Raw genomic sequence first — 23237 nt, 5'->3', positions numbered from 1 at the left:
TGCTTTTTTTTTTTTTTTTTTTTTTGCGGTACACGGGCCTCTCACAGTTGTGGCCTCTCCCGTTGCAGAACACAGGCTCCGGACGCGCAGGCTCAGCAGCCATGGCTCACGGGCCCAGCCGCTACATGGCATGTGGGATCTTCCCAGACCGGGGCACGAACCCGTGTCCCCTGCATCGGCAGGCGGACTCCCAACCACTGCGCCACCAAGGAAGCCCGTCAAATGCTTTTTCTGCATCAATTGAGATGATCATGTGGTTTCTGTCTCTCCTTTTTTTAATGTGGTGTATCACATTGATTGATTTGTGTGTATTGAATCATCCTTGAAACCCTGGAATGAATCCAACTTGATCGTTGTGTATGATCCTTTTTATGTATTTTTGGATTTGATTTGCTAATATTTTGTTGAGGATTTTTACATTTGTATTCATCAAAGATATTGGCCTGTAATTTTCTTTTTTTATGGCGTCTGTATCTGGTTTTGAATCAGCATGACGGTGGCTTAATACAGTGAATTTGGGCATGTTCCTTCCTCTTCTGTTTTGGAATAGTTAGAGAAGGATGGGTATAAGTTCTAGTAGCAAAAATCTTAAGTAGTACTTGTGAAAACATGCAGTAGATAATTGGTTTTATGACTACTATAAGGATCTTTATTTCTTTCATTCTACTGTCTTGTTTTGTTTTTGTTTTTGTTTATTTTTGGCTGCATTGGGTCTTCATTACTGTACGCGGGCTTTCTCTAGTTGCTGTGAGCAGGGGCTACTCTTTGTTGCAGTACGCGGGCTTCTCCTTGCGGTGGTTTCTCTTGTTGCGGAGCACGGGCTCTAGGCATGCGGGCTTCAGTAGTTGTGGCTCATGGGCTCTAGAGCACAAGGTCAGTAGTTGTGGTGCACGGGCTTAGTTGCTCCGCGGCATGTAGGATCTTCCCGGACCAGGGCTCGAACCCATGTCTCCTGCATTGGCAGGCAGATTCTTAACCACTGTGCCACCAGGCAAGTCCCTCATTTTACTGTCAGCAGTTCAGAGAGATCAGGAGAATCATTACTTTAGATAGCAGTGGAAATCTGACATTTTCTTTTTTCATTTGGAACCCATCATCAACTTTTTCTTGCTAGAATGCTGAAAGTCAAAAAATTCTTAAAGATGTACAAAATATTTCATAAATGTAATTTTCTTTATCTTAATTATTATTAATCCAAACCTGTACATCAAGATTTTGTGAACATTAAAATCTTTGCATGTTTTTCAGTTACTTTCTAAGTGAATGCCTAGAACGATTGAAAAAAATGATTTATTCTTATCAAATATTTTCATAGTTTTGTCATATACATTGCTTTGTATAAAGATGAGAACCACAGTCTCAATGTGAAAGTTTTTTTTTTAATTGTTAAAAAGAGCAGTTCTACTGTATAACAGTAATAACATTCTTGAAACTCCTTTGGGTATTGCTCTCAGAGCTGGCAACAGATTTAAATGTCTTTGAATATTCTCTGTGATTTCAGAGTTTTGATCTTTGGGGAAGATGTATTTGATATTTCAAAATAGCATAAAGGTGATAGGGAGCAATATTCAGTGAATAGGATGGGTAATTAAGCCAAGTAAAAATAGTCTAGTATTTAGATGAGCCATCTGTCTAAATCCTTCCTTCACTTACTCTGTGACTGGGATATTTCACCTAAACAATCAGTGCTTTGGTTGCTTTACCTCTAAAAATTGAGGATGGTAATATTGCGTCTGCCTGTCTTCCATGATGGTTGCTGATAGAACATGTGTGCACAGTCAAGGTCTAATCAGTTAATGATATCTATAGAGTCTTCCACTCAAATGTTTGTGCCCTCCTCTCAATTTCCCCACGTCATTTCCTTAGTGTTCACTGCCATTCTTTTTAGAAATGTTGTAATAGCATCTCCCACACTCCCAGCCAGCTTTCATTGTAAAAGCAATATTTTTTCATTTTAAGAACTTTGGAGAATATTTTTAATTGAAAAGTGTTATATGATCTCTACATTTAAAAATATCTGCTTAATCATTTTATTTGATTTTAAGATTTGTGTTTCTCTTCTCTCTGATGTCTCTACTCCTTTTCCTTACATCTTATTCCTTACATCTTCCCCTATCCGTTGCCTCCAGCTAATTCATTCATTTTACTTCTGTCAGTCCTAAAAGAATCTTTTAACAATGTTACTTCTTTTTTTGTGTGTGTGTGTGTGGCATGCGGGCCTCTCACTGCTGTGGCCTCTCCCGTTGCGGAGCACAGGCTCCGGACGTGCAGGCTCAGCGGCCATGGCTCACGGGCCCAGCCGCTCCACGGCATGTGGGATCCTCCCGGACCGTGGCACGAACCCGTGTCCCGCGCATTGGCAGGCGGACTCTCAAGCACTGCGCCACCAGGGAAGCCCAGTGTTACTTCTTTTATGCTCTTAAATCTTTTCATTGCCAAACACCACCTATCAGAAATTCTGATGATCTAGCATATTTATCTGGCATATAGTCGAAACCAGTTCCGTCCAATAGAACTTGCTACAGTGATGGAAATGTTTTATGTCTGTGGTTTCCAAATGATAGTAACCAGGCACACGTGGCTACTGAGCACTTAAAATGTGGCTGGTATGACTTAAGGATTTTAATTTAAAATTAAAAATGTTAATTTAAATAATTTACATCAACTCATGGGAGGAATCTATGATTTTTTCTTGGTAGGGTTAGGTACACATCTCTACATTCCTGTAATATCCCATGCATATACCTGTGACTATTCGTTATATTACATTGTAATTTTTTATTCAAATGTCTGTCTCTCTCATCAGAGTGTACATGCCTTGAAAATGTGAACCATCATCCGTTTATCCTCAGAGCGTATTGCCTGTTAAAGAAGATAGAGTGCCTGTTTTTTTATAAGCTTGTTTAGGTTCTTGTGTAACTTTGGGCAAGTTGTGTGACATTTCTAAGTTTGTTTTATATATATAAAAGGCTCTGCTCGGTGTTTGGTGCCTTGAAAAAACATCCAGTAATGTCAGCAGCTTCTGTTCCTGTTGTTGTTATTGAAAATACTCAAAAAAAACCTTTGTTCCTCTTGCTAACAAAATAATTTTATTATTTATCTATTTCTGGTTATTAAAACGTGTTTACCACAATATGTGTATATGTTAAGATAATTGAAAAATGTAAGCTAAAGAATCAGACAAAGGGAGAATAAAGGTAGGAATGATAAAATCAAGCAGGCAACAATCAGCCAACTATGCCCTTCCCAATTTTCTTGTAGCCTATACTCACAATGGCTCACTTTAAACAAAGCAGTTTCTTTGTTCAACCCTACAAGATAAGAGTGGTTATAAAATGTATATGAAAGTCACTGAATGAGTTGCTTTACTATATATAATAATAAGTGACTAGAAGCCAGTTAAATGACAGGAGATGTCTTCCAGAAACTGATGACTGGTTTTGGAATTATTGCCTTGAAGACCTTCTTTCTTTTAGTAATTAGCAAGGTCAGTAGTTTAGCTCAGGTGTCTTAAAATGTAGTTTGCAAACAGTCTACAAGGCATGGGAAGAAAATAGTATAGTTTATATGTACTGTTATCTTTTTAAGTTTCTGTGGATTTTTGTGTGTATTTCGTAATGAACACAAAATACTTTTACTGGTAGTACATGTATTAATTTATAAATAAATTATCTTAGAAATACAGCTCAGAAATATTTAGTTTTTAAAGTATTGAGATTACATGATATATAAATCCCTTTGTCATCTGGCCCCAGTCTACCTGTTCACCCTTCTGGCCCCATAATTTTGTTGGTTGTCCCTTCCTTTGGTTCTTCTCTCTCCCTGGAAGGTTCTTGCAGGCTTCGTTACCTAATATAATTCTGTCCTTTGATGATTCAGTTTGAATCTTAACTTGCTATTTGCTCCTTTTATCCAGAATGGTCTCCTGTCATGTCCTCCTGACAAAGTCCTGCTGAATTCCTAAGAGTCCATTCATCCATGAACTCTTTGGAGAAGCCTCCCCTAACACTTCCTGTTTGTAGAGTGCTCTTCTCATTGGTCCCATAAGATGTCACACATACTTACATGCAGTGTGCTCATATAATCATGCTCTGTTCTGAAGATAGCAGAAAACAAAATTAGAAGTTTACTTAAGAATTTCTTAAATGTCTGTATTTTTTATAGAAAGTTGACTTGTGTTTTAAATAGCCTACAATGGTGAACATTTTTCATATGTAGTGAGCTGAATTTTTAATATTGGTATATACGTAAGGTTAAATGGTAAAAATAAGCCAGGACCAGTAAGGGGGAAGTGTTTTGGTTTTACAAAGGTCAGGCAACAAGTATGCCTTTATTTAACTTGAAATGCATCTCTAGATTATCAGACAACATTCATTCTTGGTCATTTTATAGAAACATTATTGATCCAAATATAAATCTGGACATTCTTTAAAGGTTTAAAAAATATTGTTGGTGTTTGGATACTTCAGTTATGAAATTATAGTTCTTCTCATTGATTTCTTCTTTCTTCTTCTGCTATATATATATTTTTAAATAAATTTATTTATTTATTTTTGGCTGTGTTGGGTCTTCGTTTCTGTGCGAGGGCTTTCTCTAGTTGTGGCAAGCGGGGGCCACTCTTCATCGCGGTGTGGGGGCCGCTCTTCATCACAGTGCATGGGCCTCTCACTGTCGCGGCCTCTCTTGTTGCAGAGCACAGGCTCCAGACGTACAGGCTCAGTAGTTGTGGCTCACGGGCCCAGTTGCTCCGTGGCATGTGGGATCTTCCCAGACCAGGGCTCGAACCCGTGTCCCCTGCATTGGCAGGCAGATTCTTAACCACTGCGCCACCAGGGAAGCCCCTTCTGCTATATTTTTGAACAACAAACAGTCTGGGTGTTTGATGTGCTGTTATTGGCTCTTAATTAGATCCCACATTCCTCAGTAGACTAAATCTTAATTTTTTTTTCTTGTTCCTTACGTCACCTATGGTGCTTTTTACATTCTCAAGCACAGGATAATCTACTACCCTTCTTCCTCTTTTTCTCCATCATAGCACCTGCACAGAAGTGGAGCCAGCCAACTCTTCCCAAGGGACACCGGGAAAGAGGGATTTCCATGGCAGCATCATGGGTCATGATTTTAAATTTGGAGGGCTTCCTTTTGCTCACCCTTCTTTACATGTATTCTTCCTACACAGTTCATTGTTCTGGCATAGTATGGCAGGTGGTAAGCATGGTGTGACACTCTAGAATCTACTGTTTCATTTTAGGCTCACAAATTACTAATGCAACAGGCATCTCTTTCTCTTTGCTTCTTCTGTGATTGTGCCTTATGTTCCCTGCTCTCCTCCAGTACTCCATGTTTTGTTTGGATTTAGCACGTACAGAGAGAGATTAAGACGTTTGTCTGTATAGCTGAGTAAGAATTCAAGTGTGGTTGCCGAAATCACCTCATGGGTCATATCTTAGTCCGTTCAGGCTGCTCTAACAAAGTACCACAGACCAAGTGGCTTATAAACAACAGAACTTTTATTTCTCACAGTTCTGTAGTCTAGAAGGCCAAGATCATGGTACCAGCAGCCAGCATGCCTCAGGTTCTGGTAAAGGCCCTCTTCTGGATTGTAGACTGCTTACCTCTTGCTGTCTGCTCACATGGTGGAAAGGACTAGGGAGCTCTGTGGAGCCTCTTTTATAAGGGCACTAATCCCAGTCATGAGAGCTCCTTCCTTATGACCTGATCACCTTCCATAGGCCCCACCTTCTAATCACCTTGGGGATTAGAATTTCAACATACGAATTTGGCAGGAACACAGACCTTCATAGCAGCATCTCAACATTTGTCTCAGGACAACCCATTTGGACTTCCAAAGAAACTAGGTGCAAATAAGTTAAATCCTTGATACGGGCAGGTTTATAAGAGCCAGATTCCTCAGTTTGATGTGATAGAGTAGACATTAAACTAGGAATCAGATGATACGCGTTCCTTTTCTATTTCAAGTGCTAATTTGCAATGTTAAGGAATATTTAAGACCCTCAGTCCCTGCATCATGTGGGGGAGTTGAACTAGCTACCAAGTCCCTTTTAACTGTGGACTGCCGACCCCCTGCTGTGTCCACATGATAGAACAGGGCTAGGAAGCTCTCTGGGGCATTTTTTATATGGGCATTTTAATCCCAGTACCAGAGCCCTCATGACCTAATCACCTCCCAAAGGCCCCACCTCCTAATACCATCATTTTGCAGTTTAGATTTTAACATAGGAATTTTGGGGGTGGTGGGGGGGACACAAACCTTCAGACCATAGCAGACCACCAGTAAGCAAATAATTTAAACATTTATTCAAGTCAAAATGGAGGAGGTGTGCACACTCTTGTTGCATATATTGTCAGAATTTCAAGTTTGGACTGCTACAGTCATAGTTACTGATTGATAAACCGTCAACAGTGTGAACTTTATTTGTGCACTTGATGGATCCTGATTATTTTTAATTATATTTTGTGTCTGATAAATACTTGTAGAATGAAAGGTTAGTGAGTAAACAATCTTTTATTACTTCTAAAGTAAAGAAGATTGTGTATCTGGAACCTTTGCCAATCTTATTTGTGTATAAGACAGTGAGTGTTGATCAGACTGCTACTGAGAAATTTGGAGGCCAGCCTCTGAGAATCTGCAGCTTTTCAGTATTGCTTGTCCTCTCACCCTATTTACAAGCCATAGTGCTCTGGACAGATATGTTCTTTATTGTGCTTTATACCTTAAAAACAGAAGAGAACTTTTCTCCTTTTATTCATGTGTGTCTAGCGTCTCCTAGGAGAATTCTTCTCCTTTGTCTTCTGGGAAATAATTTAGAATTCTCAATAGAAGGTTCTTGTACCTAGTTACAGGGTCATGAGTCCGAAAATGGACAGAGAAAAAGCAAAGGGGTGTAATTGTAAACAATCTAAGTAGGACAAATGCCTGCCTAGAGCAGATTAAAAAAATTTTTGTGTGTGGAAAAAAAATGTTCCTATAGTAATGTAGAAAAATATAGAAGAATATTAAGAAGGAAATGCTGTAATCCTCAAAACCAGAGATAGCTAATGATTTTTAAATGCATGTATCTAGATTAAATCATTGAGATCTTTTTTAATTTAGATAATGCTGAATATTTATTTATCCTGCCTTTCTACTTCTCATGCAGTTAAATTTTTCCCTGAACATTATTTTTAATATTAATATTATAACAAAGTATTCTCATGCAGCTTCCAATTTATCTCCTATTACAACTTATATGAATATATCTGTACGTGACTTTGATTTTTTTCCTTAAGATTGATCCCTAGGGTGTGAAAATTATTTTTCATAAGGTATGAAAATTATTTTTAACGCTCTACATAAGTACTGCTAACTTCTAAGTAGTCATCTTTAAAAATTGTTTTTATCATTCACTCTGTGTGAGCTTCAGGAGTGTTGGGAAGAGGGCAGGGGCATGCCCTCTGGTTGTCTGGGACGATTCTCCCTCGCTTAGACGATTCTCCCTCGCTTAAAGGTGACACTGATTCATATGGATCTGCCCAGGGAACCAGAATAGGAAAGATTTTTATCATACGTGAAACACTTTACAGAAAGCTCTTTTGAAGATCGTTTGAAACAACTCTGATAGTAATGTATATACCAGTGGCCTAAGACAGTGATTTTTGAGAGCATTCCAGTTGGAAGGGGAATAACTACTCAAACATTTCAAACAGATTAATGCTGATTGTTACTGCCTTTTAATTTGATTGGTTATCTGTTCAGTAACTAGGCATTTAGCTTTTATAGTACTAGAAAATGCACTGTTTAAAATCAGAGAAGGGATACAAAGGTAATCTCTAATATAATCCAGGAATTTACAGATGGAGACAGTATTCTCAATAGTTTAATTTTTTTAGTGAGGTTTCTTTTTTCGGTCATGTTTATATATAGATACAGGTATTTATTTTAATTATTGGGCAAATCTTGTTTTTTGTAGAGAAGAATACATTATATTAAAACTACATTAACTTTGCATATAGTATGTAGCATACTTGACTGCTTACTATATATGCAAAGTGTATTTTTTTGTTTGTGTGTGAGTGAAAAATGCTTGCTACAACTGCACTGTGTAGTGGAAAGTAGAAGCATGGTGGTGCCTTTTTATTGTTGCTTCGGTTTCACTGATTCTAATTATAGAAGCTTACATCACCTTAGTTGATGATGAAGGCTTCCCTCTTTCTCTTTGCTTTTTCTTCCTCCATCACTCCCTAAGGAAGGATCATATTTCATAGTGCATATGTGTCCCACTGGTGGCTCTGATAAGGTTTTCAACAGCGTGGTGCTGGTCATTTAGTGGACATAGATGACAGTGTGCTGAAGCACACTGTTTCTTACAGAATAGGAGGAGAGTGTTGGTACTCTGGCTTTCTTCAGAAAGACTGAGAAATAGATAGGATGCAGTTTGAAAGCAGGAATTCCTGAGGGGCACCAGTAATTAGAGTTAACCATGTCTGGTAACTACAGAGATTCATTTCAGATGTTCAAGTTAAGCAAGGGGCAGGAGGGGGGCAGGGAGTAGGAAAGCTTACTGTGATCCTTTAAAAGGGCTTGTATGTTACCTCATATATTATGGTAGTGTCATTTATTCATTCATTTTCCAAAAGGAATAAAGTGTTTTTACTATATAAATCAGTACATTTAACAGTTTATATTTTAAAGGCCAAATGCTTACAGCAAAAACACAGAAATGAGTGGCCTGTTTGTTTTATTTTGTAAAACTACATAATTTTTCTTTGGTCTCACCTCCCTTTGAGTTTGGCTTCTGTACATTGTGATTATAACATTTCACTGTGCAGATGGGGAATAAAGTGTATGACTGTGCCTGAGATTACTATAAACCTGATTTTTGTTAATGTTGGTTTTTTTGTTTTTCATAACGTCTAGAGTGTAAATTCTTTGATAACTTACCTTTATCCATGATTACCTTTTTTTTCTCCTTTTCAGTGTTGTTACCTATTGACATAAAAGGTATATTTATAGGTTAGTAACTATTAGAGCCTCATATTTGGCTTTCTATACAATATGATTTCAAATGTTCTGCTTCGTATTTTTGTTTAGAAATAGTTTATATAGTTAATGTATTTTATATTAGTTTATACAGTTTATAATGTGTTCATAAAATAATTTATAATATGAATATATAAAATTTATATCATGAATATATAAGATAATTTATAATATTTATATTGTGAATATATAAAATAATTTAATTATTAACTATATAACATTTACATTTTTATAAGACTATTTTATAATGGTTTGAAGTTTTGCGAAGGCATACATTGATTGCTTTATTCGGTAGTAGTTTGAAAGACCTTTTTAAAGCTAAAGATTTCATCAGTGTGGCTTAGCATCATGACATTTCATATGCAGGGGAAATGTATTCTTAAATGGTTATCCTGTGGTTATGATTCCTAGACAATGTGTAGATCAGGGCATTCTCCCTTTCTGCAGTTACTTCATTTGAATTGGTGAGGTAATGGAATGAGATCATGGTAAAATTTTTAAAGTAATAGAAGTGAAAAATCATTTATTCACCTAATCATATATTTTAATTATTTGATAAATTACTGACTTTTCAAAAGATGTTTATAGTTTTATTCAGTAATTGAGAGTAAGTCATTCTTACTGAAGAAACAGTGTGGTATAGTGTATCATCAGAGTGGTGGTGGGTTCACATGCTGAATATAGAATTTGGCCTGTTTGTTTCTTTCATGGTATTGTTGCACAGGGAGATTTTTCATGCCAGGCTCACCGTACAGTTGCCTAGAATGGCAGATACTATGAGATGATTGGTAGAACAAGGAAAAGGATGATGTCATCTTCACTTCCAGGCCAAACTAAAGGAAAAGAGAGTTGTTCCTTTATTGAGCTGGTGTTTACTACAGTTGTTCTAACATATGGTATTAGTGGATTGCATTTCATACACAGGGCAGAGTGTTTTTTAAAGTAGTTAAGAGATGGCTGTCTCCCTTGCTCAGCTTGAAGTCCTTTGTGTGCTATCAGCGTGATTTATAAAAAGGAGGAAAGGTGCCCTTTGATTTGGTTGTAATTTATCCTGTTGGTTCTGTACATGAATATAATTACTGTCTTGCATTGAAACTGAAATGTTCTTCCGTCACGTTAATGTTTGCATACAGGATATCTTTTAGAAATTTATCTTTAGGAAATGTTTGGCTTCATTTACATACAACGTGCCTACTATCATTTTTCTATTTTTAAAAATGAGTGTTAAAATTAGATTTTAGTTAATTTATTCTTAAATACTTAACATTTTGTTGAAATTCCAACTCATAGGTTATTTAAATTAATTGAGTTGAAAAAATACATTGGTGCTTGAAAATCAGCCTGTACATAATTTCCATGTTTTAGGGTTAGAAAACTAGAGTCATGTTTATTTGTTAGATTTAGTTTTATATTTAAATGTAAATTTTGTGTGTTCTTTTGAAATTTTTTTAGAAAACAAATAATTCTTAAGTTTTATGGAAATCCAGATTCATAAATGGTCACTTATTGTGAAAGCATGACTTGTCTTTATTTAGAATAACACCTAGTTTTACTAAAGTCAGTTCTAGTCTTATAAGTAGCAGCGTAGTTCAGATTGGCAGCATAGTGTTGTTCAGAAAGTGACTTATAGTTTGCTCAGGTGTATTGAAGAACTCTTTGTTTGTTTGCTTATTTGTTTGTTTTTGGCTAGTAACAAGGTGTTCATCTCTTGACAGTAAAGTCCTTTGTAATAACACCTGTCTCTCAGGTAATAATTTCTCTTAGGTTGCACACCTCTTCCCTCAAAATGGTGGTAGGTAAATAAAGCAAGATAGTTCAGTTATTTTGATTTATTCATTGATGTTATTCTCATAATTTTGCTGCCTGGAGTGGTATTAACTGTATTTTACCATTGGAAACTGTGTCTTACTTTGGCCATTGGGAGGCACCATTGCAGCCTTTAGTGCAAACTCTTTGTGGTAGTATCTGCACTAGATGCCTTGTGGCAGAATCTTGAAGAATAGGGTGGGTACTAGAGGAATTGTGTTTTCAGATTGGAGAAGGTGTGGCAAGAATTAAATTTTTTCTATAATTTTTATAGAAAAATATTTCCTTTTAGTTCAAGCTCAATTTGGAAGCAGGTTGAATCATTTTCTTTTCTGATTCCTTCCGAGTTTTACTTGCTTCTGGTCTCTTTCTAGGAATTTAGCCTTGGGCTGTAGGAAAGTACCATATTGCATAGATTATTCTTCCTCAGAGGGGTTGGTGAATGCCGCACGTCAGCTCTTGTGCCTGTGATTTTTTTTTTTCAGCTTTTCCTTTGGAAAATGAAATTCTGTTTCCATTTAAATGTACTATTTACATACAAATCCTAGTACCAGTTTTGATATTTTTAATGTTAATTTAGAGTGGTCTTGAAGGTTATACCTTTCAGAACAGTTATTTGATAAATAGGAAGTTTTGCAAGCAGAATACATATGTGACATCTGAGAACTAGGCTGCCTTCTGTATTTGCAATGCAAGAGTATCTTACCAGAGCTAATTATTTTCCCTTGGGAGGACAATACTGTGTTAAATTTGAATAGTAATATGGCTTCCCAAATAAAGCTGTGTATCAATGCACAGAATTAAAAATCAAAATGGATTTTTAAGACTGAAACAGAGATGCTTTAGCCAGTTTTTTTCTTACAGAATTTAGCTTGCTGACACGTTTCACGGAAGGGTGTGTGTGTGTTTTCAATAAATTGCTCTTTGGGCTACATCTGCAGATACAGTAGCCAATTGATCTAATGCAGTTTCTGAAGGCTTTCTATACAGGTGATGTCATCCTTTTAGCTCTATTCTCCTCCCACTCTCTTTCCTTCTTATTAGATATTTCATCTTACTGCAGAGCATAGAATCAATAGGAGCTTCTCCTTAGGGAGCTGCTGTGAAACAGGCAAGGACAGTAGGAATTAAAACACTAACATACAGTCTTGCTTTAGCAGAAGATGTAGTGTTTTTGTACCATATCATATATAAAATTTCAACCAGAAAGCCAGACTTAGATCCACAGTACTATCTTACTGATGCATTAGAACAAGGAGCAATGCTGCAGAGCCGTAAATAGTGCATGTGAAAAGAGAAATTTTTAATTTTTGAGATTCTCAAACATTCTACAGGACAAGCCTGTTAGAGCATATATCTTCTGACTACCACTTGCTCAATGGTTGATTTTTTTTTTTTTAAACCTCTGGTGGTTAACAATATAAAGAAGAAACTTTCATCTTAAGGATACAGTGTTCTGGTTTGCTTCTGATGCAGAAGAATTACTGCAGTGCTTACTCTACAGAATGAAATAAGTTGAAGAAAAGACAAAGCTGTCTTTGGAAAGGTTTCTCAGAATCTAGCAACACGGATTTGGTGCATGTTGCCTTATTTGCTTTGATTGATACAGTATTAACTGTTCAGTTACCACTGTGCATGTCTGTGCCAGGTGCCTGAGGAAGGATGTGTCTGTATGTTTTGAGCCAGAAATCTAAACATCTTGATTTACTGTGATTTGCTTGTTAAAAGTGAACATTTTTATGAAAAGTATTCCAGTTATTTAGAGGCTAAATTCTAAGCTATTGAAAGCTCTTGATATCAGTTTGAAAGGGATTTGGAGAAGCTGTCTTTACACTGCAATTTACACTGCAAATGGTATATGATTTATAAGAAAGAAACTTAAAAGAATTTTGTCAACATACTCATCGGTGTGGCTCTGTTTTGAAAAGGAAACTATCCTTTGCAGCTCAGGAAATGGCTTTTCTTGTTCGCTGTTATGCCAACTGTCTTCAGCCATGGGCCTCCAAAGTAAGTAATTACTTTCTTTGAGATTGATATAATCTACCTATTACATTTAAATTCTACCTATTGTGAATTGTAAATGAGCTGTATTGTACTATTATATTTTCCAAACTTTAAAAAAATAAGAACTACAAAGCAGTCTAAACTCATTCACATGGCCATTTTGTTTTTCAACTTAAAGGGATCTCTAAAATATTCTAATATACCTCTAAGAGGATTTGAAAAATACTTTCTTAATTAATCTGTAGACTTAAAATGCAATGCATTTGAAGTATACTGTTTTCAGACTGAATCATCATTTGTTTATGCCTATTTCTGTACTTCTCTGTGATCATACTCTAACTTGAATGTATTGTATTTCCTCATTTCCTTAAAGGGTTGATGTATTTGGCTATGTTAGTCTAATTTATAGTCTGTGTTATACAGCATTTAGTAAACACTTTAATTGTAACAATGACTGTTAAGATTGCTTTATGGTTGTGTTGAACTAGAGACAGGCACAATAGAAGCATCTCTTAGGATGATCCGAAATCATGTCTTTGTTTAAAGGTTGTCCTATTGATGGTGACTAAGGAAGAAATACTATGGTAGCATCATGGTGTAATGTTTTATCTGAAAGATAGCTCGTTCGATATCTCTCTTAAAGGCAGCTTCTGGAAGGACATTTAAATTCACTGTCCATTTGGCAAAGAGCTGATTGAAATGTAAAGAGATGGAAAGATGCCTAGGTACACAGTTCATTTGTACTATTATCTGGTAAGTCATGGATGGTCTCTTTAGTGCAAATGCCACCTGTGGGGCCCATGCATTGCTGAGGCTTGGCACTGAGGTTTAAAATGACACATAGAAGGGAAATGGATGAGACCAGGTGAAAAAGATTCAAACAAAAGAATGAGATATAGGGGTTATTCTTCAGAATACCTACAAAAAATAGCCTTTTGGGGTACTGGTAACCAACTTTCAGTGTAAGACTTAACAAGTATAGAAGAGGCAAAGAGCATTGTAAAGATTAGATTGTAAGGTTTCATTAAACGACACCAAATATTATCTGAACAGGATTTCATGAGTGGTACTTTACTATGTAAATTAAGTGTTTATGATAGAGTACATCTCTCCTATCGCCCCCCACCCACCTACCCCAACTCTCATGTTATTATTGATGGAATATTAACTGGATTGTGATTAAACACGTTAAACTTGTGGTTAAGTTTTCATACTTGCTACTTTTGGTTTTCTAAAACATTTTACTCATTTTTATTAATTCATGTATTTTGCCCATTCTGCTACTCAGATTCAGTACTTCTGAGTTGATTTATTTTCTTGATCAAATAAATAGTTCTAGCAACAATGTTCAAAATGCTTTCCTTTATATTTACCCTTCAAATATTTGCTTATTTGTATATAAAATAATAAATCTCAAGTCTTTTTCCCTTTAGCATTATTTGCTTTGTTTTGTTTTATTTTTTATCCTTGATACCATAAAGTTTTACCATGGATTATCTAATTTTTTGTTTTGTTTTGTTTCCCCTTTTTGGCACTTGAAAGTCTTCCTCAAGCTGAAGATTCCCATTTGTCTTCACTTGTGGGAAATTTATTATTTTTTGAAAACTGCAACTCTTTTTTCTCTTGTCACTCCATATGTTGGAACTCTAGATCTATCCATAATGTCTCTCAACATTTGTTTCATACTTTATTCTCACTCTGTGCATTCCCAGTTTGATATTCTAGCTCATTAACTAATTCTCCACTTGTGACTAATTTCTGTCCTGCTATTTACCTTTTAAATTTCTAAATTTAATTATTATGTTATTGATACCTGAAATCTCTTAAGTGATGCTTTTTTACAGCCACCCTTGTTTAATAACTTGTTTTCATTTTGTGGATGCTATTCTTTTTTCTTGATTGTCTTAGCTCTTTCTTCAAGTTCAGATTTTTCTTAGTTGAGTTTTTTGTTGTTTTCTTTCAGGGGGTTGACTTTTCTTGATTGATTCTTATTTGAGAGCTCATCATCTGGTCTGTTACAGTTGCTTGCCCCAAGTGACTGTCTACTAGATGGAGGAGGCATTACTACTTTTACTTCCATCTTCCTTAGGTAGCTCCTACAGTCACTGGTCTAGGAAGTGCTTCCATTCTCACTTTTATACACAGCTAAATCTATAGGTTATTTCTTGACCCTTCCCTAGCTTTACCTATCTGCAGCATTTGACACAGTTGATCACTTCCTCCTGCTTGACATTCTTTCTTCAGAGTAAAAGTTAACCATGACTTGCCAGACAGTATGTGATCTCTCTTCCCCTCATCTTCCCCTACACTCCTCCTTGTTACACTACTCCAACTACTCTGGTTTCCTTATGTGTCCTCAAACTTGTTAGGCACTCTTAAACTGATTTCCTGTTTTCTCAAGAATTCTATTTGCACTTTTAACAAACCCACTGTTAAGTGCAAATATTGATTGAACACTGCTCTGTGGTTTTAAAAATGTTAAAAAGTGGGGAGAAATATGTGTCTTAGAGTTAAAAAAAAAAACCTCTAATATTTATTGAGTTATTTAACAGTGCACCCCCCCCCATCCTCATCTTTCAGGAAAAATAATGAGTTAGGAATGCAATTTCCACGCGTCAGGCACAGTGCTGCTGTATATATGCAAGGCTGCTATGATTAGTTATAGCTGTTTCCTTTAGGGCTTTTGGGAAATTTAGACTGTTTCCATTAAACAGGCTCTAGACTGCTTTGGGAGCCTTAGGATCTGTTTTTAACCCTCCCTCTCACTGTCAGCTGACACTTCTTTGATATGTCACTCTGTCTAGCCCTAGAAAGTACTTTATAATTCTGGTGGCTTGCTTTTAATTTCATAAGGCCTCTATCTTCTTGTGCCTTGACGAATGTTTCCTGTCTCCCATATGTATGCTTTTCTTCCATTTCATCTTCTATGCTTCCAGAGTAATGTGTTCTAAAGGTATATTTCTTATAGTCATTTTCTTGCTTAAAACTCTTTAGTAGGTCTTTTCTAAGACAAGGAATCTAAGCATCCCAAAACGCTATGTCTGGCCCTTCATCTCTTGTGTCTTCCTATAGTATACATCTCTACCTGAGCTACACTGGTTTGCTTACTGTTTCCTGAATGCATCATGCTCATTCAAGTCTCTGGCCTAATATTGTTCAACAGAAATACAATGTGAATTACATATGTAATTTTAAACCTTCTGGTAGCCTTATTTTTTTAAAAAACTTTGTAAGGTGAAATTAATGTAATAATATATCCTGTAGAGTTTTAAAAATATGTAATAAAAATAGAGTATTAGTGAGATATTTCCTTTTTTTGTTTGTTTTTACTGAATTCAAATTTGCATTGTATACTTACAGCATGTATCAGTTTGACTAGCCACACTTCCAAGTGCTCAGTAGCCATGTGTGACTTAGGGCTACCACATTGGACATTGTGATTCTGGGTCTTTGTCAGGACTCTTCAGTACATTTAGTCTGCTCTCTACCCCTAGTGAGAATGAGATCTTTCTCTCTAAGTTGCATTTGTTATTTTATTTGTTACTTATTCTAATTTTTTATGTCTTTATTGGAGTATAATTGCTTTACAATGTGGTGTTAGTTTCTGCTGTACACAAAGTGAATCAGCTATATGTATACATATATCCCCATATGCCCTCCCTCTTGAGCATCCCTCCCACCCTCCCTATCCCACCCCTCTAGGTCATCACAAAGCATCAAGCTGATCTCCCTGTGTTATGCAGCAGCTTCCCACTAGCCATCCGTTTTACATTTGGTAGTGTACATATGTCACTGCTACACTCTCCTTCATCCCAGCTTCCCCTTACCCCACCGCGTCCTCAAGCCCATTCTCTACGTCTGCGTCTTTATTCCTGCCCTGCCACTAGGTTCATCAGTACGGTTTTTTAGATTCCATATATGTGCGTTAGCATACGGTATTTGTTTTTCTCTTTCTGCCTTACTTTAGTCTGTATGACAGACTCTAGGTCCATCCACCTCACTACAAATAACTCAATTTCATTTCTTTTTCTGGCTGAGTAATATTCCGTTGTATATATGTGCCACATCTTCTTTATCCATTCATCTGTTGATGGACATTTAGGTTGCTTCCATGTCCTGGTTACTGTAAGTAGTGCTGCAATGAACATTGTGGTACATGTATCTTTTTGAATTATTTAATTGTTTTTTAAAATCTCCCCAAACCCATGATATCTATCACTGTTATGACTAGCACCAGGTATACACTAAGTGCTCTTTATTGAGTAACTGGGAAATTAGACCACCAAGCTTGTTAGAAATTTATTTATATATATAGTTAATGGGTATGTGTTTCTGAAATGTCTTACTGTGAGTAGCATACAGGAACTTACAGACTTTGTGATGTGCCCAAAAATCATCTTTATTCTTTGATAGTTTTAAGGTTAATGGATAAGTGACTTCTGGGTAGGCACAGTTCCTCTGTATCAGGTGGCTATGCTTTAAAAAGAAAGTTCTAACAATGCAGTTTGGAATTTAATAGTGAACTTTGAGGAATGCTGTTCTGTTGGGGAATTGTGTAGTTTTTAAACATTATTTTTAGGGTTAATAATAGATATTTTTCATACTTTAGAGCCCTTTGAGTAACCTTCATTTAAATGAAATAATGCTTGGCTATGAATTATAAGGGGCAAAAAGTTTCAGATAGCAAACTTATTTAAGGATACATTTCCCTACTATCATTCTTAGTTTTGGCAGGTTATTCTTGAAGACTAAGTTTTTTAACTATGAATTAGAATCTTGAACATTTGTGTAATATTACACTTATGCTATACTTGCCTGCATTCATGCCAATTTAGATTGAAGGAGATCTCTGCCACTGCTCCCCCCCAAACTAATTGTCCTATAAATGTTTCTTGGATAGATGGATGGGTTTGTCCCAAAGCATTATTTCTTACATTGACAGGATGTTAATAAGAATATTGGGGGAAAAAGAAAATGAAAATGCTGGGTGAAACAGATTTCTTTTTTGTGGGACTTCTTGGACCCTCCATAAATATGCTTATGCTTGTTGTAAAGAGTTAAGGGGGCATATGGTATAGCATTATTTGCTAGTTTATTCAGCCGTCAACCCCCTCCCCCCAATATATCCACGAGTTTTGTCTTCTGAAACAGTATTCCGGCATATACAGTTTAGGAAATGCTACTCACCCTGAAATACTGAATGTGTCTGTGCTAAGGCTTTATCTGTTCAGGTATCCGTGGAAACCCTCCGAGTGACAGTGTTCAGAAGTCAGATATTCACTCAGTTTCTCTTTTTTGGGGGAATAAATTTATTTTATTTATTTTTGGCTACGTTGGGTCTTTCTTGCTGTGCATGGGCTTTCTCTAGTTGCGGCCAGCGGGGCTACTCTTCATTGCGGTGCGTGGGCTTCTCATTGTGATGGCTTCTCTTGTTGCGGAGCACAGGATCTAGGCACACGGGCTTCAGTAGTTGTGGCACACGGGCTCAGTAGATGTGGCTAGCGGGCTCTAGAGCTCAGGCTTAGTAGTTGTGGCACGTGGGTTTAGTTGCTTCACAGCAAGTGGGATCTTCCCAGACCATGGCTGGAACCCGTGTCCCCTGCATTGGCAGGCAGATTCTTAACCACTGCGCCGCCAGGGAAGTCCCCCACTCAGTTGTTCTTAATGAGCAGGTGTTGTATGTGGGGTAGGCATCACTATGGTAGGCTTTCATTAGGTAGTAAAAGTGAAATATAAATTATATAACAATATATTTATGTTTATGTATATAATATACAATGGGAATATAAAGAGTGTGAGTGCTGCATTCAAAGGAGTGAAGTTAAAACGCACTCCTTTTTCACTTCCCATTCATTTCTCAGCTTCCTTATGTTGGGAGCTTTTGTTGTTAATGTAATTTTATATCACTTTCTACTCTGTTTCCAGTGCTTATAAGGTAAATGTTCATTGTTGGCTCTAGTTTAAATCAAGTGTATCAGTATTTGTCATGTTCTCACAAGGCATTCTAATAAAATTCATCTTTGGATCTTAATATTTTCAACATTATAAAAAGTCAGAATGTATACTGTGTATATAGCAACCCCTAGTTGCTAAGAGGTACAGAATTTCAGCACATTCCAGTGTTTGTGGACACTTTTAAATGGGAAGGAAGAAAATTGCCCTCACATACATGTGTATATATTTGTTTTCAGTTCTGAAAATTTTCAAATAGTTTATTTTTAGAAGTAATAGGGGGATTCTTTCTCCATATGGAAGTATAACATCTCAGCTAGATATTGCAAATAAAGCTAAAATTCCTTTTGGACCACCAGCCCCGATCTTTCACCTTCACTATAGAGTGCTACTGTTGGTTATCTAGTGTATGTTCCTCCAAGTTTTTTCCCCCAAACCTAGATAATTATATACCCAGAAAATACGTGGTATTATTTTTATGTTTTTTTAAAAAATGAGTCACATCTTTCACATTTATCACGAAACTTGGTTTTTCAGTCAGTAAATCTGAGAAAACTATCTAGGTTTAAACATACAGATCTGTTTTATACCTTGAACTGTTGCATTGTAGTCCATAATGAGCTATATAACAATTTAGCTCTTCTCCCTGCGATACTTGTTTATCTTTTAAACTATTACAAACATTATAATGAATGTCCTTGTACATTCCCCCTTGTACACCTGTATGCTTCTTTAGGGTAGGTACCCAAAGAGGAGTTGTTGAGTCATAAGGTTTATATATTTTAAATGTAATAAATCTTACATTTGCTCCCTCAGAGTGGCTACTCCCCAAATCACTGTCCAGAGTAGCTGTATCAATTCATAACTCCCTTTAGCAATTTATAAAAGTATTGTTTTCCTCCATTGCCTTGCCCATACTTTGTATTATGAAATTATCTTTTTGCCAGTCTGATGGGGAAAAAAGTTATTTGTATTAATTTTTATTTCTGTGATTGCTGGCAATGTTTAGCAGTCTCTTCCAGCCGTTTTTTCTCCTGCTGCTATTACTTAAGTGGCCTCATGTTAAGATGGCAGAGCCAAGAGACCAAAGCAGCCTGGATATCTGAGTCTCTGCATGTGAAACAGTTGCCCCAAAAAGTTGCCTGGACCTATAGGGTACTTCGAGTTGGCAAAATACACACTTTGCTGGGTTAAGCCTGTGTGAGACATACAGTGTTGATCTTATGTCGCTGCCCTTCCCAGAAACCTACAGTAGTTCTCTATTGCAGGAATCAATTTCAAAATACCTAGCTTAACATTTTTTATTACGTTCTACCTCTTCTTAATACATCTCTTTCCCTTTACATGTATACATAGTCTTCAAGAAACTATGTACTTTCATAATCTGTGTCTGTATTTAAGCCATTAGCCTTCCCAGCCTCCAAATAAAACTTTGACACTAGTCTTCATGGATAGGTGAACTCCAACAGAGCTCAGAAGTTCAGGTATAGGAAATGGGTTTGGAAAATAGGAAATTTTGCCAGACCTGGTAGGCTGGAAGATGATGGGGTAAGTGAATTGAGGTTGCTGATGAAAAGTCAGCTATTAAATCCTGTCTGGGGTCAGGAAAGGAAAAAGGGCAGATGAGCTGAAAGACAGTGGAGAAGTTTTAAGAAATCAAGAATTCCTATTGGAAGAAAACCTTTTCCTTTATGTTTTCTTGGTTTTAAAGAAAATAGTAAGTACCGGGTGTTATGAACTCCCAACTTAATATCAGGAAACAACTTCGTAGGAAAGAACAACAGATTTATAGTCAGGCAGCCTAGGTTTCAGATTTCAATACCCCTGCTTCCTAGCTGTGTGACCATGGGCAACCTTTATAACTTCTCTGGGTGCTGGGTTCCTAATCTGTAAATCGGGTAAAATAATAACATCTACCTATTAATTCATTTAATTGGAGGAGCAACCCTAGCCCTAATAAGCATTAGTCCTACTACAGCCTTCATTACATTTATCATTCTTATTTTACTCGCTATTCTGGAATTTGCAGTAGCCCTTACTCAAATTAGATAATCTATATAAAAAGCATGTAGAAGGATATATTTGCTGTAGTATACCTATTTGGTAAATATAGTGAGCACTCAGATGTTAGTTTCAATCATCATCATCATTATTCCCATCAGATAGCTAGGCTGAGAGGATTCCTATATGAAGATCTAAGTTTTCTTCATGACTTAGAAATCAGATCTATATACTTTTAACTCTTTGTGTTCTCTCCACTATTAGACTGAGCTCCTTGATGGTAGGACCCATCTGTTTTCATCTTCTCTAGCAGAGTTCCTGGCATAAAGTAGAGTATAGCAGAGTACTGAAATCAGGTGAACCTGGGTTTGAATTTCAACTCCACTGCTACGTGAGTGTGAGATCTAGGGCAAATTGCTTAGTCTGATTGCCTCAGTTCTTCATCAGTAAGGTAGGGATGATAATAATAATGCTTGCCATTTAGGGTCTAGTAAGGATGACGATTACTCAGTACGTTGTAAGTATCATTCCCAAGCCAGTTTATAGATATGCTCTTGTGGCTTTGGTTCACTGTGTTACTTTTATGGTTGACCTCCTTTTCCTTGGTCTTACCTCTGTAGTAATCTTGGAATATACAATATCTTCCTCATCCCAATACCCCAACCAGACATTTGTCATTTTAAAATTATATTCAGTCTTTGCCTTTCTATTTACTTCATTACTAGATGAGATTTTTTTCTTTGTATCTAAACAGTAGACACTAAGTAAGAGGAACATCTTTGAGCTGGAACATACTCCTCTATCTTCTGTATTATTGAAACCAGTTATTGGTAGCTCTTTGATTTTCTGCTTCCTTTTTTAGTACTCATAATAGAGCTATAAAATGGCCTCTAAGTATGGCTTTAGCTTATTCCACAGGTTTTGATATATAGCATTTTAATTTTTAATCTGTTTAAATATTTTCTAATTTCTAATGTGACTTCATTGACCTGTGGGCTATTTAGAGGTTTGTTTTATAATTTCCCAAATACATAATAGTTTTCTAGTTATCTTTTTATTACTTATTTCTACCTTATTTGCACTGTAATCATAGGATAGTCTCTGTGTAATATTTTTTTCAGTTGCTCTCAAGAAATTTTATTTATTTATTAAAAAAATTTTTTTTATTAGTTTCTGCTTTATAACAAAGTGAATCAGTTATACATATACATCTGTTCCCATATCCCTTCCCTCTTGCGTCTCCCTCCCTCCCACCCTCCCTATCCCACCCCCCTCTAGGTGGTCACAAAGCACCGAGCTGATCTCCCTGTGTTATGCGGCTGCTTCCCACTAGCTATCTACCTTACGTTTGGTAGTGTATATATGTCCATGCCTCTCTCTCGCTTTGTCACAGCTTACCCTTCCCCCGTCTCTCTGTGTAATTTTAACCTTTTGAATTTTGTCGAGGCCTGCCTTACTATCAGTGTTTATAAATGTTTATGTATATACCCTAAAATAATGTATTCTATAGTTTTTTTAAATAAATTTATTTATTTTATTTATTTATTTTTGGCTGTGTTGGGTCTTTGTTGCTGCGCGTCTTCGTTGCTGGGCTTTCTCTAGTTTTGGCGAGCGAGGGCTACTCTTCGTTGAGGTGCGCGGGCTCCTCATTGCGGTGGCTTCTCTCGTGGAGCATGGGCTCTAGGCGCGCAGGCTTCAGTAGTTGCGGCACACGGGCTCGGTAGTTGTGGCTCACGGGCTCTAGAGCACAGGCTCAGTAGTTGTGACGCACGGACTTAGTTGCTCCACGGCATGTGGGATCTTCCCGGACCAGTGATTGAACCCATGTCCCCTACGTTGGCAGGCAGATTCTCAACCACTGTGCCACCATAGAAGCCCGAGAATGTATTCTATAGTTGTTGATTGCAGTGTTCTGTGTGTTGATATATACACTTCAGGTCAGATTTGTTAATTATGTTCATATCTTCTGTATCTACATTTGTTAATTTGCTTATTCTGTCCCTGAGAGATGGGTGGTAAAAGTTTCATGGCATAATTGTAGATTCATCTAGTTCTCCTTTTATTGTTGTCATTTTTTTACCTAATACAGTTTGAGGCTGTGTTACTAGGTGCAAATCTATTTAGTGTTGAACTTGTTACCATTATGAAATGTCCCCTTTTGCATCTATTAATGCCTTTGCCTCAAAGTCTACTTCATCTGACATTAATATAACTAAATAACCTTTCTTTTGGTTTGTGTTACTATTTTATATAGTCAATATTCATGTTGATTTACTCACACATTTCCAATTTTCATTGGTTTTCCTTCTTTCCTTCATCTAGAAGCTTTCATTTGGAATCATTTTCTGTCTCCCAGTGGATTTTCTTCACTGTAGATCAGCCGTGGGAGTATTTCTCTTCATTTTTGTTTCTCTGAAAATGACTGTTTTGCCCA

At 36.7% G+C, this 23237-nt stretch overlaps 1 protein-coding gene across 7 annotated transcripts in view; it reads left to right on the top strand.

Annotated features, from left to right (window-relative positions):
- RAPGEF6 (Rap guanine nucleotide exchange factor 6) overlaps positions 1–23237 on the top strand; it is a gene marked incomplete at its 3' end in the record, with an annotated part of 219987 nt that overhangs the window by 94727 nt on the left and 102023 nt on the right. The window contains exon 1 of one of the 7 annotated variants that reach the window (XM_081232765.1): positions 12702–12853. The exons of the other annotated variants lie outside the window; for them this stretch is intronic. Within the exon in view, the coding sequence (XP_081088891.1) occupies positions 12800–12853 (54 nt within the window). The 5' untranslated portion in view covers positions 12702–12799. Of the gene's footprint in view, positions 1–12701; positions 12854–23237 lie in introns of those variants that run through there. 7 annotated transcript variants of the gene reach the window in all.

The sequence above is a fragment of the Mesoplodon bidens genome (genome assembly GCF_964165515.1).
Source record: "Mesoplodon bidens genome assembly, chromosome: 4".
NCBI classification, from domain to species: Eukaryota; Metazoa; Chordata; class Mammalia; order Artiodactyla; family Ziphiidae; genus Mesoplodon; species Mesoplodon bidens.
The sequence above is the reverse complement of the archived record's forward strand: the minus strand, read 5'-3'. Positions and strand labels throughout refer to the sequence as shown.